The sequence below is a fragment of the Panthera pardus genome, unplaced genomic scaffold (genome assembly GCF_024362965.1).
Source record: "Panthera pardus isolate Hobbes unplaced genomic scaffold, ASM2436296v1 HiC_scaffold_13, whole genome shotgun sequence".
NCBI classification, from domain to species: Eukaryota; Metazoa; Chordata; class Mammalia; order Carnivora; family Felidae; genus Panthera; species Panthera pardus.
Genome location: NW_026526688.1, coordinates 159,817,120 through 159,838,940, shown reverse-complemented (window position 1 = coordinate 159,838,940; position 21,821 = coordinate 159,817,120). Strand labels below are relative to the sequence as shown.

Here is a 21,821-nt window from a genome sequence, read left to right as displayed (position 1 = left end):
CGCTCTTTCCCCACTTATTATGAGGACCAAAAAAATGCATGTGACATTACACTACCTGCTATAAAATAGCACTTTACAAATGCAGGGTAATGTTATTACTGATATAAAGAGGATGTGGATACTAGTTTTCTATTTCCAGAGCATAGACCAAAACTCAGTTGATTCAGATGATGAGTAGAGAGGTTTATAAAAAGATCTTTGTCCAGGTGGAGCAACTGAGGAGTGGAACAGACAGCATGCAAACTCGTGGAGTCCTTGCAGAATTCTCCCGGCAGGTTAGACAATTGCTCATCCTATGTGATGGAGACACAGGACTAAGCTTAGGGACTGGAGTAAGTGATCTTTGATTTCTAGTTCTAAGAGTGCATGCATTTAAGATCCCAAAATTCCCTCCTCTTCCTTGAATTTTTTTGAACTGTCCTGTTTCTGTTGTAATAATTAGGTTCCATAGCCTATTGGGTACCATATATTTTCATAGAATACCGAAGTCTGGGATGAGCTTCCATGATGCCACACAAAATATATTGACTCCAGTCTCTTCCAGCAACTCTAGTTTGTTCGATGAGGATACTTAATTGCTCTTTAGCATTTCATTTGAATGAGACTCACGGATCTGTTTAGAAGAAAACTGCTGATCAATTGCAAATGCCCCTGTTGTCATGGAAACAAGCTGCAATGAGACTATAATTATATTTCCTTATTCCTGAAGTGAATCTCTAATCATTGCTATGGTAATTACCCAATATCTGTGGTCCCAAATTACATGATGCTTGTCCAAAAAAGACAAAGGATAGGAATAGGAGGGCTGGCCCAAGACATGTGTTAACTGTACAGCTGCAGAAAGCCCTCTCCTTTTGTGTGTGGGGAGAATTTCCCTCTGTGGGCTCATACTCCAAGGTTAGATGATGTCAGTGGCATCTTAGAATGTGCCTGGTGTGTAGAGTAGTGGCTAGAAGGCTGTATCAGGTTAGGATTATTTCTAACACAACTAGTATCTTCAACAGTAATGAAATATAGTACCTGATGTACCTGAAAGTCTGGAGGACTTGTCAAGTTTCAAAGTCCATTAATGAAGTAACTCAGCAAAGGCATCAAGAACTGGTCTGATTCTTTTTTTGCTCTTCCTCAGGGAGTAGTCTCTTGTCCCCAAGTTTGTCCCTTCATAGCCCCCAAATGGCTGTCAGGTGTCACCTGTTATATGCAGGCAACAAAGGCAGGAGACAGAAAGGGGACCTTCCCTGTCTTCTGTCATGTTTTGTGAATGAGAAGAGCTTTCCCAGAAATGCCTCCTCCATGATACTCTCCCTCACTTTTTTTTTGTTCCTTCCACACCAGACCCTGCTACAGACAGTAGTTCCAGTCAACAGAACTTAAAATGGAGGTGACCCTTCCTGACTCCTGTTCAGGATCCTCAGCACTAAGTGCATATGGGTGAGGGATGGAATGGCATGACTACAGGGCTAACTTTGTTTTGCTTTCCTTCTCACCTTCTCTTTCTACTGTGACTCTGCTTCTGGTGCCCTGAGTTCCAGGCCACAGTCCTGTCATGTACCCTGTGTCTGATCTCTACTGCTTCTGCCAATAAGCATGGGCACAGGGCCCTGGACCTGGGCTTGGGCATCCCAGTAGCATGGGGAATGGCATCCTTGGCTCTCAGGCACAGCACACGCCACCAAGAAAGAAAAGTCAGCCTCTTGCAAGAGAAGCAGAATCAAAACACCATAGTGCTTTTCAGAAAAGTTATCCATCCAGGTGGGCTAGGTTGGAAAGGAGAATCAAGATACAGAATGAGAAATACGGTGTGGTGGTTGTTTTTGGGTACTTAACTGTCAGCATCTAGTTTCCCTTCCCAACAGTTTTTGCCTATTTTTTTCCCCAAGTTATCAAGTTTGCCTCTCTGTGTATACCTCTAATAGGACACAGTATCTGCCTCTATGACAGAAGCCAAAAGGGCCAGATCCTCCACTTTCCCCCAACTGCAGCCTGGCATGAGCATGTGACCCCCCCACCCCCCCACAGCCAGTTGGACTTTCTCTCCTGGGCTTGGACTTGGCAGGTGCTCAAGGATGGAAGAGACACAACTATGGTGGCAGCCCGTAACCAAGCTCTTCCTGTGGCATGGCAGCCGCTGTGGTTCCTGATGCCCAAACCGCTACAGTTCTAACTCCTGTCTTTTTCCAAGCTTTGGTCCCAGTTTCCTTTGTTCTTCGATCCCCCATTGTTCTTCTAAGTAAATTTTCTTTTGGTTGAGCATGACAAGGTTAATTTCTGTGTCAAGACACAGAATGAAACCAGGAAAACTAGGTGAGGGGTGGGGGTAGGGTGTGACACAGAAGGTAGGAAACAAAGCCTGGAACACTTCCCTGGTTTGAATTAAAAAGAAGTCCCCAGAAGAAACCTTTAAAGATGCTGAACATCCTCCTGACTTGCCCACCAGCTGGCTTCTTAGAGTCTCCCACAATGGCCTCCGGCACAGGCCTGCCATACCTGAAAAATGCGCATGGTCTGAAAATATTTCCTCCCCTCCCCACCCCCCCATCAACACATTTGCCTCAGGCTCTCCATTCCCTCAGTGACCTTTCCATGGAAAACCCATCTGATTAACTATTCTACAGTATTAGCCATTCACTCTTCCATTGAAAAACTTTACTCACATATTATATTGTATGAAGCACTGTGGGAGAAACAAAGGTAACAGATGTGATCCCTGCCCTCATGCAGCTCCAAGTACTGTAGTGGAGATAAAATGATCCCATTAGTGCTGGAATCATATTTGTGTAGCACTTTATAATATGCACAGCACTTTTATTTTCTCTCTTATTTAAGGCATGATTATAGGAACCATAACATAAAACAGTAAGAGATGTGTGCACAGGCCTTTCTTCCAGGAAGCAGGAGAGGCTGTGTGTATGGGGGGGTGGGGGGCGTTGATAAGATTTGAGCTGGACCTTGAAGGATGAGTAGGGCCTGAACCAAGAGATTGGCATTGGGCAGTCCATGGAGAGGAAGAGCCTATGCAATGATAGAACCCAGAGAGGGTATTTGGGGAACCGAGTGGTTTGTCTTACAGGATGCTGGAAGTAGGGTAACATTTGATAGTAATGGGTAACACTTATGTAAATGCTTACACTGTTCTCAGTGCTTTACATACTATAACTCATTTAATCCTAACAGTAGCTTCGTGAGGGTGGTCCTGTTATCATCCCCATTTACAGATAGGGAAACTGAGACACGTAGAGATTTAGTGACTTGCCGAAGGCCACACAGCTGGTAAGGGGTAGAACCGGGTTTCAGTGGTAGGCAGACTCACACATGGAGTCTGAGCACAAACTCCCTCCACTACATGCCCTCCATCATAGAGCCAGAGAAGTTTGGAGCCCTGTCATGCAGAGCTTTCTGGGCCAGTAACGTAGCAGCTTCATCTCATAAGATTTTAGCAAAAGAGAACCACTGGAAGTTTCTGAGCTGGCAAATTAACTACTTTAAAGTTAGTGCAGGGTTTGGGAGGAAGTGAATTGCAGAGGACTTCAGTTGGAGACCATTTATAGATGTCAATCATATTACAACAGGCTGGAGGTCAAACCAGGGTAACAGTGACAATTAGACACTCATTGGCCCTTAAACTGCCCTTAGAGGTTCTTCCACTTGCTTCTGAGGTCTCCCTAACACGTCTTTTTACATGTCCAAGAACAAAGCCTTTGAGCCTCCATTGTCCACCTGGGTTGGGGATGAGAGCACCGTGCTAGACACTTGCCTCCAGAGGTCCAGGAAAACAAAAGTTCTTCATACCACATTTGCAGTGATTTTAGAATCTCAAGTAGTTTTAAAATTAAAAATAATAAAAATAAAGCTTCTCCTGGGCAGAGGTTAAGTGTGTGAACTTTATATTGTTTTTGGTATGGTTACTAGCATAATAACCCAATTCTGTGTATTACAGCAGAGTGGGGTTATAACGCATTCAGACCTCAGCTGAATTTTCTGAAATCTTTTACAACTTCAAGCACAGAAATGGGCCCTTCAAAACAGCCCTACATTTTGGTCAGTGTGCTGCCAAGTGCACCCAAGAGTACTATATTATTTCATCTTCAATGCCCTTTAGAGCTTCTAGGTAGAATTATGACAGTCAGTACAGCTGACTCTGGGTAAATGAAAGAGAAAGAGGTGGAGTTGGGAGGAACAGCAGTGTCTTTCTTCCTCTCCTTCCAAATCCATAATGACTTAGATCAAAGGTCTTTAAATATAATAAGATGTAGATAGAACAAGACCCCCTAAGCCACTCCAAGTTTGTCTCAGTGCTAATAATCACACCTTCTTGTAGAATTGACTCAACCTATTAGAATCCTCTGGTCTTCAGTCAATAGTCTTGTTCATGGTGTTTCAACCTCCTGGGCTGAACCCTAGGGACTGTTGCTCTGTGACTCAGATACCACTATTAGCTTTTCAAGCATTTCACCTCCAAATTTCCCATGATTTTAGTCAAATATCAAGAAGTTCTCTCTTCTTCCTCCCTCTTCTCTTCCTCCTTTTTTTTTTCCTTTTTTTGTCCTGTAAAGTCTATACTAATCTTTACAGAGAGTGACTTTCATTTGGGTAGGGGATATGAAAGTGATGTAAATGTCAAATCTTCAGTGTGAAATGAGGACATAGGGCATACCTACTTATCTTTCAGCCATGTCTACACATAGTTATGAGTCATGATACGGTATTCATACATTTTTAAAAATTTTAAGGGGTGCCTTGGTAGCTCAGTTGATTGAGTGTCCAACTCTTGATTTTGGCTCAGATCATGATCTCACAATTTGGTGAGTCTGAGCTCCATGTTGAGCTCTGCGCTGACAGTGAGGAGCCTGCTTGGGATCCTCTCTCTCCCTCTCTCTCTCTGCCCCTCCCCCACTCACACTATCGCTGTCTCTCTCAAAATAAATAAATTTTTAAAAAAAATCTTGATTAATACCACTGATCATAGCAGCATTAAGTCACATTGGCCAAAAAGTTGAAACAAAATGTTTATCCACAGATGAATGGGTAAACGAAATGTGATATATTCTAGATGTAGTAGAATATTATTCAGCCTTCAACAATGATGAAATTCTAAAAAAAAAAAAAATGAAATTCTGACACATGCTACATGGATAAACCTTGAAGATATTATGCTAAGTGAAATAAGCCAGACACAAAAGGACAAATGTTGTATGATTCCACTTATAGGAGGTACCTGGAATAGTCAAATTCGTAGACATAGAAAGGAGGATAATGGTTATCAGGGGCTAGGGGAAGGGGGGAGATGGATAGTTATTGTTGAATGGGTATAGAGTTTCAGTTTGGGATGATGAAAAGTTCTAGATGGGTTCTTGTGAATGTACTTAATGCCACTGAACTGTACATTTAAAACTGGCTAAAATAATAGATTTTAAGTATATTTTACTATAACAAAAAAAATTTCAGTCAATATTATGTAAATACAAAAAAAATTCACGGATGCTGGGATCTCATTTGGTGTTGACAGAGTTGGTATTTAAGCAGTAAAACTGGTTCACCTTCTTTTATATAAGATTTGCAGTCGTGGGTGAACTGAGAGTCTCTTAACACTACATTCTTAACGCAGGCTGGCAGCTATTCACATAGTGTCTTTGTTCCCAAAGAAATCCAAATATCTACAAACATGGAGAGTTAAAATGGAAAGCTCTGTCAGCTGTGACTCAGGAGCCTGAGTTCTGGTTTCGGTTCTGTCTTGATCAAGTCTCTCTCTCTCGCCTTCTGGGACCTCGGCTCCTGTTGTCATGGACTCCGTCATCACAGAAGGCCCTTTGAGCCTGGACTGTTGGCTGTACGAGGACTGCCATCTGTCACAGTGGACGGTGCCCCAGACTAGCAGCTCCCCCTCCAGCTGCTAGCTTCCTTGTAGAGATGCACTGGAGATGTGGCAAGCAGCGACCTGTGCCTCCGAGCACAGCAGGAGAGGAGCGTGGGCAGGCAGAATGGAGTGCAGGCTTGGAGTGGGTCTTGCAGCTTGGGGTCTTTAGTCCTACTCCTTGATTTCCACATTGTTTTTGAAGGAATTCTGAACTGAAAGGACAGATGATGTTATTTATTAATGTCCAGTGCCCTATAGCTCTCCCCTAACCTGGACCTGACCTCTCGTAAAATCATACATCACGGAGCCTGAGGGATGACAGTAACAAAGAAATAGGAAAGATGTAGGTTTTGTGGGAAACACTGATGACTTTGGTTTCACTGATGATGTTGAGTTTGTAGACAGTGGGACAGCCAGGTAGCCGGCTCCACTATGTGGCTAGAGACATAGAGAGAGAAGAGCATGTAGTATTGGAGACACGTAGACAGTTTTTTAAAGTGGTTGTTAAAACCAGAAGAGTAGAGCAGGTCATTCTATCATCTGTGCCTTTGAAAAGGTAACATAGGAGTTGAAGAGTTGAAGGGAAAGACCAAAAGCTGATGTCTATGGGCTGACTGGATGCCTCTGATTAGATGTTTGAAATCTGAACCTCTTCACCAATAACAATTACATCAGTGACAACAGCAACAAAGCCAGGACAGATACAGAAATGAGAGTTATGACATCTCAGCCATGCTTTTTGTCCATAGGGCCCAGGAACTTCTGCTGCCTGGACCTCCAAGTCCAAAGGGACCATTTTTCCAACCCTTCTAAGGTGTGGCTATGATTCTTCCCTGAACTAATGAAGACTATTCCTCAGGGACCAGTGTTGTTATGAATTTCCCAAGTGGGTGTCTCTTCCTCTCCTACTAGAGTTTGCTTTCAGTACATGTGCTTTGCATTTGACTTCAGATCTTGTTTAAATTTAAATGACTGTTTAATGTATTGACAATCCTTCAGTTAGAAGTTAAAAATCTGGGGGATTTTAGAGGTCTTTATACATCTCTTCTCATGATCAAGAGGCTGCTCTGTGTTCTCAACATCTGAAGAGAAGGTTCCCACACAGGAAGCCCCTTTTTTTCCATTTGAGAACATAAAGCCTGAAGGAAAGTTGCAGCTTTGAGGCCCCTGCCTCTAGGCTCACTCATAATAAAAGAAAGGGGGAGGACTGGCCTGCTTCGAAATCAATTGTGAAAGATCTTTAAATGTCAAGAATAAAGAAGTCCAGATGAACTCTGCTAAGGTACAATTTGTATTAAATTGCCCCACTACCTCCCAATCATGTAATTCCTATTTCCCAGCTGTTAAGGACAATGATTCTACCAAGCTCTTTGTTCATAAGAACATAGTTTCAAGCTGAGATCTCCACACGTGGTGTATTCAGTTTGAATTCCAGCCCTGCCTCAAATTCTGGAACTTTGGGCAGGGTTTTTACCTACTCTTTGTCTCAGCTTCCCCTTCAGACAAAAGGAAATAATCTATATTGTAGAGTTGTTTGGAGCCAGAACTGGTAACCATGTTTACCAAAGATTTTGAATTATACAGATTACCAAGGATTTAATGTTGATTTGCATTATGTAAACAAATATTTAGAAGAGAGTGTTCATCCATGTAACTAAATAAACCAGGTACCATTCTCCTCCACTGTTTCTTCTCAGAGCTTTACAATAGGACAAAAACCAGATATAAGAAGAAAAAGGTAGAAATATTTTTGGTCACTTTGAAAAGTAATCCCCTCAAGAGTAAAGGCCATATAAATAAGTAGGTTCTGACAAATGTAGAAATTTAATATCAAAAAGTTATTTAATCATTTCTACTTCTGGCTGTGATGAAGTAGCTTGTAGCAAATCAGAACTCCCACCAAGAACAACAAGAAATACAGATAGAATATTAAAACAAAGACATCTGTTTGAAGACATCATATTGCTTCTAGTGCACCAGACTTGAACAATGAGTTCCTGGAGAGAATGGAAGCCCACTGAGATGAGCCCAACTTTCTGCATATTGCTTCTCTCCTGTGAGCATTGACTGTTGGGAGAGAGCAAGAGACCAAGAAGCTGGAGGGTGACTGGCAAGAGGAAGAGAAGGCAACAGAGCTGTAGGCAATCTCCTGGAGCCTGGAATACAATAATTGGAGTTTGAGGCTGCCAAGATAGCCAGGACTTAAGGGGCTGAAATGCTCAAGGGAAGAGAAACTCAGAAGAATGAATCTAAATCTGGGCAACAGTTTTCCTTTTGACAAATTTGTTGATAAAGCTGAACAGAAATAGAGGCTGAAAGGTAAGGCAGACATTCTGTGGTGTTGGAAAGATGAAAATTGGGATTTAGGGACTAGCAAGGAGGGGGACCTTAGGAAGCAATCCAGGCTGTCAGTTGGGACAACAGGAGGCCTATACCCTAGAAGTGGGGAAAAGCAGAAGTAGTCTGAGCCTTACAAAGGTTGCTTCCTAGCCATGATCAGCTCAGTCCCTGATTGGATTCAGGTGGTCTGCTCCTCTGCCGATGGCTGAAGGAGTGGGTGAAACCTCTCTGGAAAGAGAGAACCCAGCCTCTACAATGTTTCATTCATGATATATAGAATTCAATAAAAAAATTACCAGGCAGCTGAGAATCAGACTATGAGGAAAACAAAATAATAGAAGTAGACCCACAGGTGATAAAGATATTGAAGATTCAGATAGAGATACTTAAATAATTGTGATTAATATATTCAGTTGAATAATTGACAAGATAGAGAATTTTACCAGACAACTAGAATCCATTAAAAAGAATCAAATGGAAATCTAGATGTGAAAAATGCTACTGAAATTAAGCACTCAATAGGTAATTTTAACAGATTTGACACAGAGAGAGAATTAATGACCTGAAGGCAAGTTCTGTAGAAAAATCCAGACTGAATCATATTGAGTAAAAAGAATGACAGGTACAGAAAATAGCATAAGGGCATATGGCTCATAGGGAAGCATTCTAACGTTAGAGAAATCAGGGGGTGGGGAAATAAAGGAAAAAGGGAGTAGAAGCAATATTTGAAGGAATAGTGGCTTAGAATTTTCCAAAAGTGATGAAAGACACCAAGCAACAGGTTTAAGAAATTACTATATATCCCCAGCTGGATAAAGTAGAGGAAATCCATACCTGCCCACAGCAGAGTAAAACTGCTATCAACCAAGGCAAAGGGAAAAACCTTAGTATCAGCTATAAATAAAAGATGATATTTTTTGAGGAACCTCCATACTGTTTTCCAGAGTGGCTGTACCAGTTTGCATTCCCATCAACAGGGCAAAAGTGTTCCCTCTCTCCACATCCTCGCCAACATCTGTTGTTGCCTGAGTTGTCAGTTTTAGCCATTCTGATAAGTGGCATCTCTTTGTGGCTTTGATTTGTCTTTCTCTGATGATGAGTGATGTTGAACATCTTTTCGTGTGTCTGTTAGCCATCTGGATGTCTTCTTTGGACAAGTGTCTATTCATGTCTTCTGCCCATTTCTTCACTGAATTATTTGTTTTTTGGGGTGTTGAGTTTGATAAGTTCTTTATAGATTTTGGATACTAACCCTTTATCTGATATGTCATTTGTAAATATCTTCTCCCATTCCATCCATTGCCTTGCAGTGCAGAAGCTTTTTATCTTGATGAGGTCCCAATAGTTCATTTTTGCTTTTGTTTCCCTTGCATCCAGAGACCTGTCTAGTAAGAAGCTGCTGCAGCTGAGGCCAAAGAGGTTGTTGCCTGTTTTCTCCTCTAGGATTTTGATGGTTTCCTGTTTCACATTTAGGTCTTTCATCCATTTTGAATTTATTTTTTGTATGGTGTGAGAAAGTGGTCCAGCTTCATTCTTCTGCATGTCGCTGTTCAGTTTTCTCAGCACCATTTGCTAAAGAGACTTTTTTCCATTGGATACTCTTTCCTGCTTTGTTGAAGATTAGTTGGCCATACATTTGTGGGCCCATTTCTGGGTTCTCTGTTCTGTTCCATTGATCCATGTGTCTGTTTTTGTGCCAGTACCTTACTGTCTTCAACTACCTTACAACCCAGCAGTTGCACCACTAGGCTTTTATACAAATGATACAAAAATGCTGATTTCAAAGGGCACATGCACCCCAATGTCTATAGCAACATTATCAACAATTGCCAAATTATGAAAGAGCCCAAATGTCCATTGACTGATGAATGGATAAAGATCATGTGGTATATATATACAGTGGAATGATACTCAGCGATCAAAAAGAATGAAATCTTGCCATTTGCAACAATGTGAATGAAACTAGAGTGTATTATACTAAGTGAAATAAGTCAGGCAGAGTAAGACAAATAGCATATGATTTCACTCATATGTTGAATTAACAAAACACAATAGATAAACATAGGGGAAGGGAAGTAAAAATAAGATAAAAACAGAGAGGGAAGAAAACCATAAGAGACTCTTAAATACAGAGAACAAACTGGGGTTTCTAGAGGAGACGTAGGTGGGGGGGATGGGTTAAATGGGTGATGGGAATTAAGGAGGGCACTTGTTGAGATGAGCACTGGGTATTATATGTAAGTGATGAATCACTGGGTTCTACTCCTGAAACCAATACTATACTGTATATTAACTAACTTGAATGTAAATAAATTTAAAATAAAAAAGATGATAGACTGCCTGTCTTTTCAAAGAAGCAGTAATATAACTTACAAAAATTTTATAGGTAACACCATAACTTAATGGTAAAATATTGAATACGTTTTTGCTTAGTTTGAGAACATGTCAAAGTCCACCATCACAACTTCTGTTCAACTTTGTGTGAAGTTCTAGCTAATTCACTGTGACAAAAAAAAAAAGAAAGGCAGGGAGGAAGGAAGGTGGGGGGGTAGGGAGAGAGGGAAGGCAAGAAAGAAGGAAGGAAAAAAAGAAGGATGGATTTAAAATCCTTCCACCTGGGTGGCTCAGTCAGTTGGGCATCTGAGTCTTGGTTTCTGCATGGGTCATAGTCTCATAGTCATGGGATGGAGCCCCATGTTGGGCTCTGTGCTGAGTGTGGGGCCTGTTTGGGATTCTCTCTCTCCCTGGTTTTCTGACTCTACCCTGGTCACACTCACATGCTCACTCCTTCAAAATAAATAAATAAACTTTAAAAAGTAATAATGAAATAAAACTGCCTTTTGTCATAGGCAACCTGCTTGTATTCATAGAAAACCCAAAAGAATCAAGTCATATTATTATAATTAATAAATTTAGCTTTAAGAACAATATACAAAGACTAATTATATTTTAATATTATACCAGTAAACCATTAGAAAATAAAAATGTTAACCTATATACACCATTTATAGTCAATTCAGAAACATCAAATATGTAGGAATAAATCTATCAATATGTATAAGATTTCTACACACAAAACTACAAAACATTATTAAGAGAAAGTAAGAGGGATCTAAACAAAGGGGTATCTGATGTTCAGGGATTAAAAGATCAAATATTATAAAGACGTTAGTTATCCCAAAATTTATCTGTAGATCTAATGACGTCATGAAAGTAATTCTAGGAGTGTGTTGGACTCTGTGTGTGTGTGTAAATTTGTGTAGAAATGCAGAGATAAGAATAGCCATCTTGAGGAAAAAAAAAGCTAGAGAACTTAAACTACTAGATTCCAAGACTCATTAAAAGGCTATAGTAATTAAGACAGTGTGGGATTATTGCTATAAAAATAGATAAGTAGACCAAGGGAAACCAGGCCAGAAACAGATCCAGATATACATAGTCACTTAATTTATAGCAAATCACCCCCTATCTTCAAGCCTTAGTTTCCTCATCTGTAAATAGGCTTAATAATAGTGCCCACCACATAAGGCTTAAATATTACATAATAAAAGGACTTAGGGGTGCCTGGGTGGCTCAGTAGGTTAAGTGCCTGACTCTTGATTTTGGCTCAGGTCATGATCTCATGGTTCGTGAGTTTGAGCCCCGCGTCAGGCTCTGTGCTAACAGTGCAGAGCCTGCTTGGAATTCTCTCTCTCTCTCTCTCTCTCTCTCTCTCTCTCTCTCTCTCTCTCTGTCTCTCTCTCTCTCCCCCTCCCCCACTCATGCTCATTCTCTCTCTCTCTCTCAAAATAAATAAATAAATAAAAAAAGGACTTAGATGTTCTACTAAAGAGGTTAGCACACATGCAAGGGACATAGCAAGAAGGGCTTGATAAAATTAGCCAGTATTAATATTACCATTGTGACTACCTCTCTTTCTGTAATTACTACTACTGCTGTTGTTACTGTTCATTTTCCGTTTTTCAGTATGATTATCTGAAAGTGGGGAATGGGTGGACATTAAAGCATGGTTGGCAACAAGGAACATTTGGGGCAACACAGAAAGTAGGAGAGTGTCACTGCTCAGCCTACTTGGAAAAACAGTGGGATCGAGGAGATGAAGTTCATGATTCAGTCAGGGTTGACTTAGAAACTGGAATGGGACTTGGCCTAACACCAAGGTAACGTTGGCCACACAACTGTTGGTCATTAGTAAACATTTATGAAGCTTCTAAAATGGACTTGTGTATAGATGTTTTGTAAGAGTGTCTGAAAGCATGCATATATAAATATAATCCATCTGCAAATACACTAAATAGAAATGAAGTCAGTTACCTCTTCTCTCACCTGAGTCATAGCCAGGGATCTGAGAGAGACATTTAGATAGAATATTAAAAGATTTGATTCTTTAAATGAAAAGTTTATTTCGTAGCTTCTTTAGGTAAACCTGGATGTTCATTTTGTAACACAGGTCACAGAGTCTCTGAAGACAGGGAAATAATGATCTATTTAATTCTTTCCATATTCATATCCTAAACAGTGCCTCATATTTTATAGAGTGGATTCCTGCTTTACAGTATGTGGTGTTATTTGGCTGAAAGCTTACCGATTCTTCTGGCTGTTTAACATCTCTAATCCTCCCCTATTCCAGCCCACGTGTCATTTGCATCCTGTCTTCCTCTCCCACTGGCCCACCCACACCCCATTTCACTTATGGGAGGGAAGATGCTGAGACCTTTCACTGCTTTAAGACATTTAGCTGGCTGGTGAAGGACTATACTCAGTAGCTCTGAATTCATTTCCTCTACTACTTCTGTTTGGACGACTTTAGATAAGATGATTTACCCCCTGAGTTTCATCTGTAACAAGGGATTGGTGTTGAAATAATGAAAGCAAAGCTCTTGGCACAGTTTTTCACTAAGGTGAGGGTTGATCTTGGCTATTATTTTTATTCTTATTCTTTATTCTTATTCTTGTTCTTGTTCTTGTTCTTATTCTTGACAAAGATCACACAGCCAGGAGGCTTACACCCAAGTCTTCTGTTTCTAAACCTCATATGCTTTTTTACCATGCTGCCTGTAATCTGGCAAATTAGAAGATACAATTTGGTACCCAGTCTTCCCAGTTCAGTCTAGATTTGGTCAGGACCCTGCCTGCTCCATTTCTGTAATTCAGTTTAAGAGCACCAGCTGGAGGCGCCTTTCCCCCAGTGCTGGCACTTGGTCACTGATAACACCTCCAGGTGGGACCCCTTCCTGAGGAGGGAAAGGGGGAGTCTGCCCATGGGCCTGGAATCATGGAAATGTACCTGCCTTGCCTTACAGAGAGTGTGTGATTCTGCCTGGGAAGTCTGGACTTGTTAAAGTGTGACCCTTTAACTGAAAAGCATTTATCGTTGGATACCTACCACTTATAAGCTGCTCACAGTCCATGAAGGTCATCAAAATTGCCCTAAGACACCTTTCTCGTAAAGAGTCTAGCCCTAGAGACTATACGTGTAGTCCCTACGAGCAGTTCTAATCTTTGTCAAGTCTTAGTTTTAGATGTATGTATCTTTCTAACAGTTTGATTGTAGTCCAAAAAAAGGAATCTCTTGCCTCTAACTTCTAGATCTGCACGTTACTTAAAAAGTGCTGGTTGATAGGACTTACTGGGGGAAAACTGATAGTGACAGCTCACCGGGACATAGGCTCCTCCAGTTAAAATTCCTGCAGTGCCTTATGTCCTGGGTCCTATGCAAGTAGATATCTGTCTTTGAGTTCTCTCCCTGAGTGGCTCTAAAATATTGTGTTGGACACATGCTCCCTTATTTCTGTGAGACCCTTTCGTCTACCCAAGCTACTTGGCTGACCCTTAGCAGAACAGGACACAATGCTGGAAGTGCTTTCTGAATAAGACAGGTTGTGGGTGGAGTCCTCTAAATGAGGAGGAACAGGAAATTGAATTGCCAAAAGAAATATTATCATCCTAATAAAACGAAGCACATGATTTGCATTCCAGGTCCTTCAACTATTCTATGGGAACCCGGGCCTTTTCCCATGACAGTATTTTTATCCCTGATGGGGGAGCAGAAAGTGAGCAGACAGTTCAAGCAATGTCACAGGACAACATCCTGGGCAAAGTCAAAACTCTTCAGGTAAGACAGCTTGAGGTTGGAAAGTCAGAGCCATAGGAGGGGCCCCAGCTATGGTGGGAAGTGGGAGAATCCCCAGAGTGGCCTTGAATAATGGATCGGGAGATCCAGAGGAGCTTCTGGTGAGAATTTTTGCTTTCTCAAACCTGATTCTGTTCTCAGGAAACCTTCCATCCACCTGTGAGAGGTATATTGTCACCATTGTACCCACCTGCATAACATCCCCTCTCCTTTTCTCTCAAGCTGTTCCTTCACTTTTAAGTTCATATCATGAGGACAGGTACCCAAGATCAGCTGTAGGACATGGAGGGAGGGGAGAGTTGGAAAAGCAACCATTAAGTCTTGGCCATAATCCTGAGCACAGGGTTGACTGTGAGCTGAGGGCATGCACAGCAGGTATCCATCCTTGGACAGTGAATGGTGAGACTCTGTTATTTGCTCTATCTGTAAATCTGGCTCGCCCTGAGCTACTGTATCTTGGAAGAATGCCAGGAAGCTCTTAAACCTCCCTCCTGTTCACACTGCAGAGCCCAGCAACTTTTTCTACACAAAATGGACTCAGGTGGCAACTCCTTAATAATTGAAAAATAATAAAATAATTATTCACTAAATGTGATTGAGATCATGAGAAATCCAGAAAAAGCAAGGGGAGCAAAGACACCCGGGATCTGACCATGCAGGTTTGCCTGATAGCTTGGTAGCATTCACTCCCCCGACAGATGCGCCTAAGCAAGCACTTCTTTGAGATGGGAAGGCCTGGAGGCGATCCAGATTATGAACGGGGGACTCCGGGTTTGCTGGTTTCCATCTGTCTGTAAGTCTACAATAATAACAAATGTATAAATGAATGAAAGAGAAAAAAAAAAAGGAACAGCTGACTTGAATAGCTGCCGATACAATGAAGCATTATACTCAAAGGAAATTTTCTATTTTCTTGAAATGTTTTTGTTTCTACTGAACATTAGGTATGCATTTTGTGACCTGTGTTTGGTTACATATCCACACACACTCAGCTGAATATAGCATATGGCAGATGGGGAAATAGTCCACACCCTAGAACCACACCCAGACTTGCCTAGATCTTTATACCTACTGCCAACCACTGCCCAAGGCCATCATCTTGCCCTCAGAGCTAACCTAGGCGCTTCCTTCAGATTCTAGCATTTCCTAACCAGGTTCCGTCTTTAGTTCTTGCTGGCTATGCTGCTGCATGTTTTATAGCCTGAGAAGAAAAAGGAAGCTGTCACTTCGCACAGGTTGGAGAAGAGAAAGGGATAGTAATTGCCAAAGAAAACCTTGACGCTACCCCCCCTCACCTTTCCTTCTTGAAGTCTTTTGATTCCTGGAATATTATTCTTAAGAAGTTCTGAACCCCTGGCTCATAATATCCCCTTTCCAAGAGGAGTGACTTACAGCGTTCAGTCCATGAAACAGGTGTACTTGATAAGGGCTTGCGAGGAGTCCTTTAAAAATTTGATAATAGTGTGTTGTCTTAAATGATGTCTGTTCTAACATCACACCACATGCCGTTGCCACTCCAGGAATGGATTTGGAGTTATAAAATGTATGCAATTCTGCACTACTGAAACTCAATAAAAAAATGTGTGAGTGCCTCTTATTACTATTAACACTGTAAGGCACAAGTTTAAATAATTGGATCTCACAATTAAAATGTAAAACAACCAACTTCCCTGAAGCAACAGTTCTTTTAACAACAGGAAGAAAGCTGTGAGTAAAGCAGAATAACTAATCGGAGTGATCTCCTTTGGACAATATCTGCTCCTATGAGGTCTGCCTAATTTTGCTTCTGCTGTATAGATTCACAGTTTGCCCTACAGCTCAATTGTTACATATTTTTTTAAAAGACGCTTTGCTCTTTGAGGAGGGAAATGGGGGGCCATTATCATAGAAAATGTGATTTTTGGAGTAACATAAGATTTAATTGTATCACCCCCAAAAGACTGTGCTTTATTTTTCAGTCGACTAAGCAGTATGTTCCTGGTAAGTCATAGAAATAGTAGTTGACTTTATTAACTTGCATGAATGCTTTGCATTTTTCCATGACAACGTTATGCTGGTATTGATGCTTAGTCAGCAGCATAAAAGACCTCCCCCTCTTAGACTCCAGCATGGAATGAGGGTGTTTAGTTATGTCAGAGGCATGTATGTTTTTTATGTCTGAAATTGTCTTTGTGTATGTATGTATGTTTATGAAAAACAGAGAAAAAAGTTATGGATAACACCTATTTGACAGTAGATGTCCTGGCAAGCTGATTAGCCACCATTATTAAGACATTCTTTTAAAATGATATTTCTCTTGGAATGCCATTTAGAAAAACAAAAAACAAAAAACATTTTTCTCTGGCCTAGGAAACTTCCTGGCCCTTGGAAACAACCGTGCCTACACTGACTGTGTTTGGAAAGGTTGCCCTCTAGTGTCCACATGTGGTCATCCCAGCTAGGCTGCTGTTGCTCCGGTGTTGCTCTTGGCAGTTTGTATCTCTCTGTTGAGTACAGCAGGACTGAATGCAGCATAAATCAGCCTGCACTTTTCTGAATAAATCTATTCTGAATGAATCTATCACCTGCCAAAATTTCTGTGACAAATGATTGAACCTTTAATAGAAAAATTACTTTTTTTTTTTTAGTATAAAAATAGTACATGTTTCTAGGGAGAACAAATTCTAATATACAGGACAGTTATAGGGACAAAAACAACAATGGTGCCCTTTTTGAAGATCCTACACATAAATGTCAGTTGTCTCATGGCTAGTGGGTGAAAAAAAAAAAGCCTGTGCCAAGCCTCCACCACCACCTGGCTGTGTGGCCTGCAGTGAAGTCATTTAACCTCTCTGACTCTCATTTTCCCCATCTGAAAAATAAGGGGATGACTATGCTGGATGATCTGGCTCCTCCAGTTCTTAAAATCTGCCATCTATGCGAAATCACTGCTTACCTGCTATAGCATGGAGTGGTTTGGTAAGCTTCACACTTTGTTGCATTTGGACTGCAATGACCTTGATGTTCTTTACAGCTGCCCAGAGCATGGATCAGGGAGGTGCCTGTTTATTTCAGATCAGACCAGGCTGTGAAGTGTAACAACCGATGATAAAACTTGGGCAGGAACATCCTAGTCTAAGCCTGCAGGTGATTTTTAGAATTATACCACACCTTTGTCAGAAAATGCCAATAACTCTGTTAATCCACAGACCATTTATTTAGCTCAGGAGGGAAAGCCTCCATTTTAAGTAGCTGCTGTCTCCTGCTAAGCTGGATTTCACTTAAAAAATGCCCAAGTGTCCTATGTTTGAGGATTTTGACACCTTATGCAGCTGTCAAGGACACAAAGAATAAATACCCGGTCTAGCCACTTCTGCGTAGAGCAGATGTCTTTTGCCTCTTTTTAAAAATTCATTTTAACTATGGGTGTATCTGTAGTTCACTCAAGGAGACAGCAACTTAATTCTTCCTCTGCTTTGTTCTCACAGACACGGTCTGAGGATAGCTGTGAAAAATCTGGGGGAATCTAAATACTGGCAGTGTGAGAGCTGCAGAATATGATGTGCTTGGAATTTCCACACCATAGGAAAAAGCCTCATAAATATGGATGTGCATTCCTATAACATCATTCTTTGGCATTCCATATTACAACAAAATGGCTCAATTTGAATGAATAAAATATAGTCCCTTTCAGCTCACATTCCAGTCCTAACAGTAACCCCATTCACAGCCACAAGCAGCATGGATGTTAGGATAGGCACAGTGTTCTCTTCTCTCTGGTTGTAATTGTAGTGTATATAAAGAGCCCGTGGGTGTTAGAAAAAGGTGGAGGGAGTGGTAGTAGTTTATAAGGGCAACCTCCATCTGCACAGTCTGGTTTTCAGTGACTGCTTCTATCAAAGTTCCTCTCATGACAATGTCTGAATAGTGGGCAGAGTTAAAGTCACAAAAAAGTCACAGTGATCCTTATAGTCCAGTCACATGACACTTGAGATTGCCAAATAGGTTTTAGCAGTCACCTTTTAATTGTCAATAAATCACACAGTGTCTCGACACCTGTCTCCTTTGAGTCCCCTGAAGGAAGCATTTGGAGCAGGAACTGCAGGGAAGGGAAACACGCAGGTGCAGGAGTCTTGGCCTTGAGAACCTGAGGATCGATCTCCATGGCCTTGGACCCGAAGTCCTACCCTGGTCTCGTCCTATGGTCTCATCCCTGACAGCTACAGGGGTGTCTGTGAAACAGTCCTTTGTCTGGACAGAGAGGCTACAGCCCCGTCCCTAAATGTAGCCAGTATTTCTTTGATGACTTGGGTCCTCCCCTTCTCCATCCCCCTAAGCTCCCAGCTACAGTCTGAATTTATTTTTTCTAGAAGGATTTTAAATCAGCGGCTTCACAGAAATGCACATTGTTATTCTCAAAGGCAACAGCATTGTGTTTCTTTTGCCAGGATGAACATATCTGTGACATAAATCATCCCTTTCATACACACACACATTCTCATTGCCTCCCTCCCTCTTTTCTTCCCTCCCTTCCTCGCCACTCTCAGCTCTTGTGTCTGCAGCCAGGCCCACACCCCTCTCCTGATGCGATTCCTCTGTGCCTGCACCTTCCTCTTGCCTCTTGTATTTCATTCTCTACTTCATTTCTCAACATCATTCCCTCCATTTCCCAGCTTTGTCCTCTGTACCCTATTTCTCCTGCTCTCTTTCCATCTATTTCATTTTTCCATTTCCTCTTAGCTTTTTCACTGGTTACCACAATAGCCATCCCATCTTTGGAATTTATTTCCATCAAGACTGCAGTTACATTTTGTCATATGGTTGTTTGTCTCATAAGCGTCAGGGTGGACCAACATCAGTATTTTTTAAAGTGCCCTTTTGAAGAAAAATATCAGCATATTCTTTTTTGGTGATGGTGGCAAAAAAATCCTAACTAACTGGCATTAGACTGTTACGCCAGGTTCTCCTTGGGAGCTCATTAAACAATTGTTCTTTCTATTATAACCAGAAGAAATACCCTCATCTTAGTCGTTCAGGAGCATTGAGAGATGGCAGACCCTGACAACAGGAAGTCTCAGTCTAAGGGGAACACTTTCTAGCTCCTGGCCAGCACTAAAAGAACACTAAAAGAACACTTTCTAGCTCCTGGCCAGCACTCCTAGAGAAGGGATAACTGGTAAACCAAAGGCTGGGCTGGGAATCCCAGAGGGAACTCCTGCTGAAGCTTTCACTAGGATGCAGGAACCATATCACCAGGTCCCTATCCCTCACCCACAGATGAGCAGAGTAAGCTGGGCCTGTGACTTTGTTACTCCGTGTCCTCTTGTCTAACTCCATCGGCTGCTCTAACCGTGCCTGCTTATTGATCTGCTTAGAGAGTAGATACTAACTGCTGCTTCCTGCTAAACTTGTTTTGAGAAGACACCCTTTTTTAGCCTTCTCCTCCCCAAAACCCTATTAGGCTGCTCAGCTGTTCTTCAGTGGCTGAACTCGGGCTTTTGGTGTGTGCTCCTTCTCTGTGGTGCCCGGGGATCCAGGCTCAGGCTGAAATACCGGCAGATCATATACAAGTCCTCTGTCTTTCTGTGCTCCTGACTTGGCATGCCGGGGTGCCCTGGGGGTGTGGGGAGGGGAGTCTGGGGCTCACCTCTTCCATGTCTCTGCAACCTCACCGTCCACCATGCAAGGCTGAGGGGGAGCTGGGCACGAGTGGGTGGATTTGGTACCCTTGAGTTCAGAGGGGAAACAGGCATTTCCCTCATGGGATTCCCCTGCCAGGGAACTTCAGCAAGGTATTAAGAATGCTGCATCATCTCTTTATTTCTGTCCCTATAAGAAAGAAGTGTTGATGTCAAATTTGTGAGAACCTGTGGAGTGCAATGCAAATAACACTGAATATGGTTTTAGGAGACCTGGATTCAAATCCCTTTGGGGCCACTCATTCTTTCCATAAGCTTGGGCCAGTCACCTCTCCCCACTGGATCTCTGACATTTTTTGTAAAATGAGGGGTCTGGACTATGTGATTGCTATTGCTCTTGGCAGCTCTATGGGATTAAATATTAGCCAAATTAAAGATAAATATCAAATAATGCATTTTTTCCTTCCTTTCTTTCTTTCTTTCCTTCCTTCCTTCCTTCCTTCCTTCCTTCCTTCCTTCCTTCCTTCCTTCCTTCCTTCCTTCCTTTTTGAGGCGTGACAGGACTATGAAGCCCAAGTACCTAAGATGTAGAGCAGTAGCTCTCATCCAGAGGCAATTTTACCCACCCCCAGGGGACATTGGCAACTTCAGGATACATTTTTGGATGTCTTGACAGGGAAGGGATTGCTACTGGCATCTGGTGTCCCAGAGGCCAAGGTGCTGCTAAACATTTTACAGTGCACAGGATGAGCTCCCCACACACAAAAAAATCATCTGGCCTACAATGTCAGTAACGCTGAGGTTCAGAAACCTGCTATAGATCAAGGCAAGAGTTTCTATAGTATATTAAATCTAGTAGTCTCTCAGGTGGCCACGGCATGCCCTTTCTTCTTCTGGAATGTCATTCATTGTTTTCTGCTGCAGCCCATTAAATATTTTGCCCTTTCTTAAACTATTATATTTATATATTTTTTTCTTCAGGGAATATATTTCTTTTCTAATCTGGCTTTTCTTTAATTCTAAATACTATTTGTCGTCCTCATTTCTATCACCTGTTCCCCACCCCCACCCCCTGCCCCAAACACACACACACACACACACACACACACACACACACACACACACTTCTAGCTACCTGCCACCAGTAACAAATCCTTCCTTGGCCCTTTTCCTTCTGGCTACTTCTCTGTTCTTTCCCCACTGGGCACTTTCTGCCCTGTAGTTCACAGAGCATAGCTGCAGCAAGGCAAAAAGAAGTCCTAGTGGCAGGACAGACTGTTCCTGTGACTCCCATGACTTTGGCATTGATCATGGAAAGACTTGCCAGCATTGGGGCCTTCTTCACCCTGGTGCCCACTGTGACCAGAACATGATGTTCAAGTGAAGGCCTGATGAGGAAGGTGGATGAAGCATAAATATTCAACAGGAATGTGTCCAAGAGAGGCTGGAGGGTTCCCTCATTACAGTGACCACAAGAGTCTTGATTTTCCCCACTGGTTCCTGCATTTCACGTAACTATATTCTATACAATTTTTATACTCTTAAGAGACTTTTTAAAAGAAATTTATAGGTTAATCAAAAAATTTTTGTCATAACATATATCCCAACTTTTGGTTCAGAAATATGGCCTCTCTACCCCCTGGATAATGTTGATATCTCCAAGAAAGAGGTGGCTGGATGAAAAAGCTCATGGCTTGAAGGTGGGAAAGGAAAAGAAAAGAAACTGGAAAACAAATTCACTTATTACAGGACTGCATCATGGCTTACTGGCATGGTATTTAGTCTAGAAACGTTGTGCACAGAATATGCCTCAATGCCTACTAGATATGCTGGGGCCTCTGGTTGCGGTTATTGTGAACTGCTTCACTGCTTCAGA

At 41.8% G+C, this 21,821-nt stretch overlaps 1 protein-coding gene across 4 annotated transcripts in view; it reads left to right on the top strand.

The window, feature by feature from the left end:
- Window positions 1-21,821, top strand: part of CRACD (capping protein inhibiting regulator of actin dynamics) — a 114,755-nt gene that overhangs the window by 65,080 nt on the left and 27,854 nt on the right. Inside the window, exons 1-2 of one of the 4 annotated variants that reach the window (XM_019469382.2) lie at window positions 14,204-14,309; window positions 16,286-16,307. The exons of 1 other annotated variant lie outside the window; for it this stretch is intronic. In XM_019469382.2, coding sequence (XP_019324927.2) covers window positions 14,212-14,309; window positions 16,286-16,307 — 120 coding nt within the window. In that variant the 5' untranslated portion in view covers window positions 14,204-14,211. Of the gene's footprint in view, window positions 1-14,173; window positions 14,310-16,266; window positions 16,308-21,821 lie in introns of those variants that run through there. 2 more of the 4 variants (XM_019469393.2, XM_019469377.2) reach the window with 2 other exon arrangements.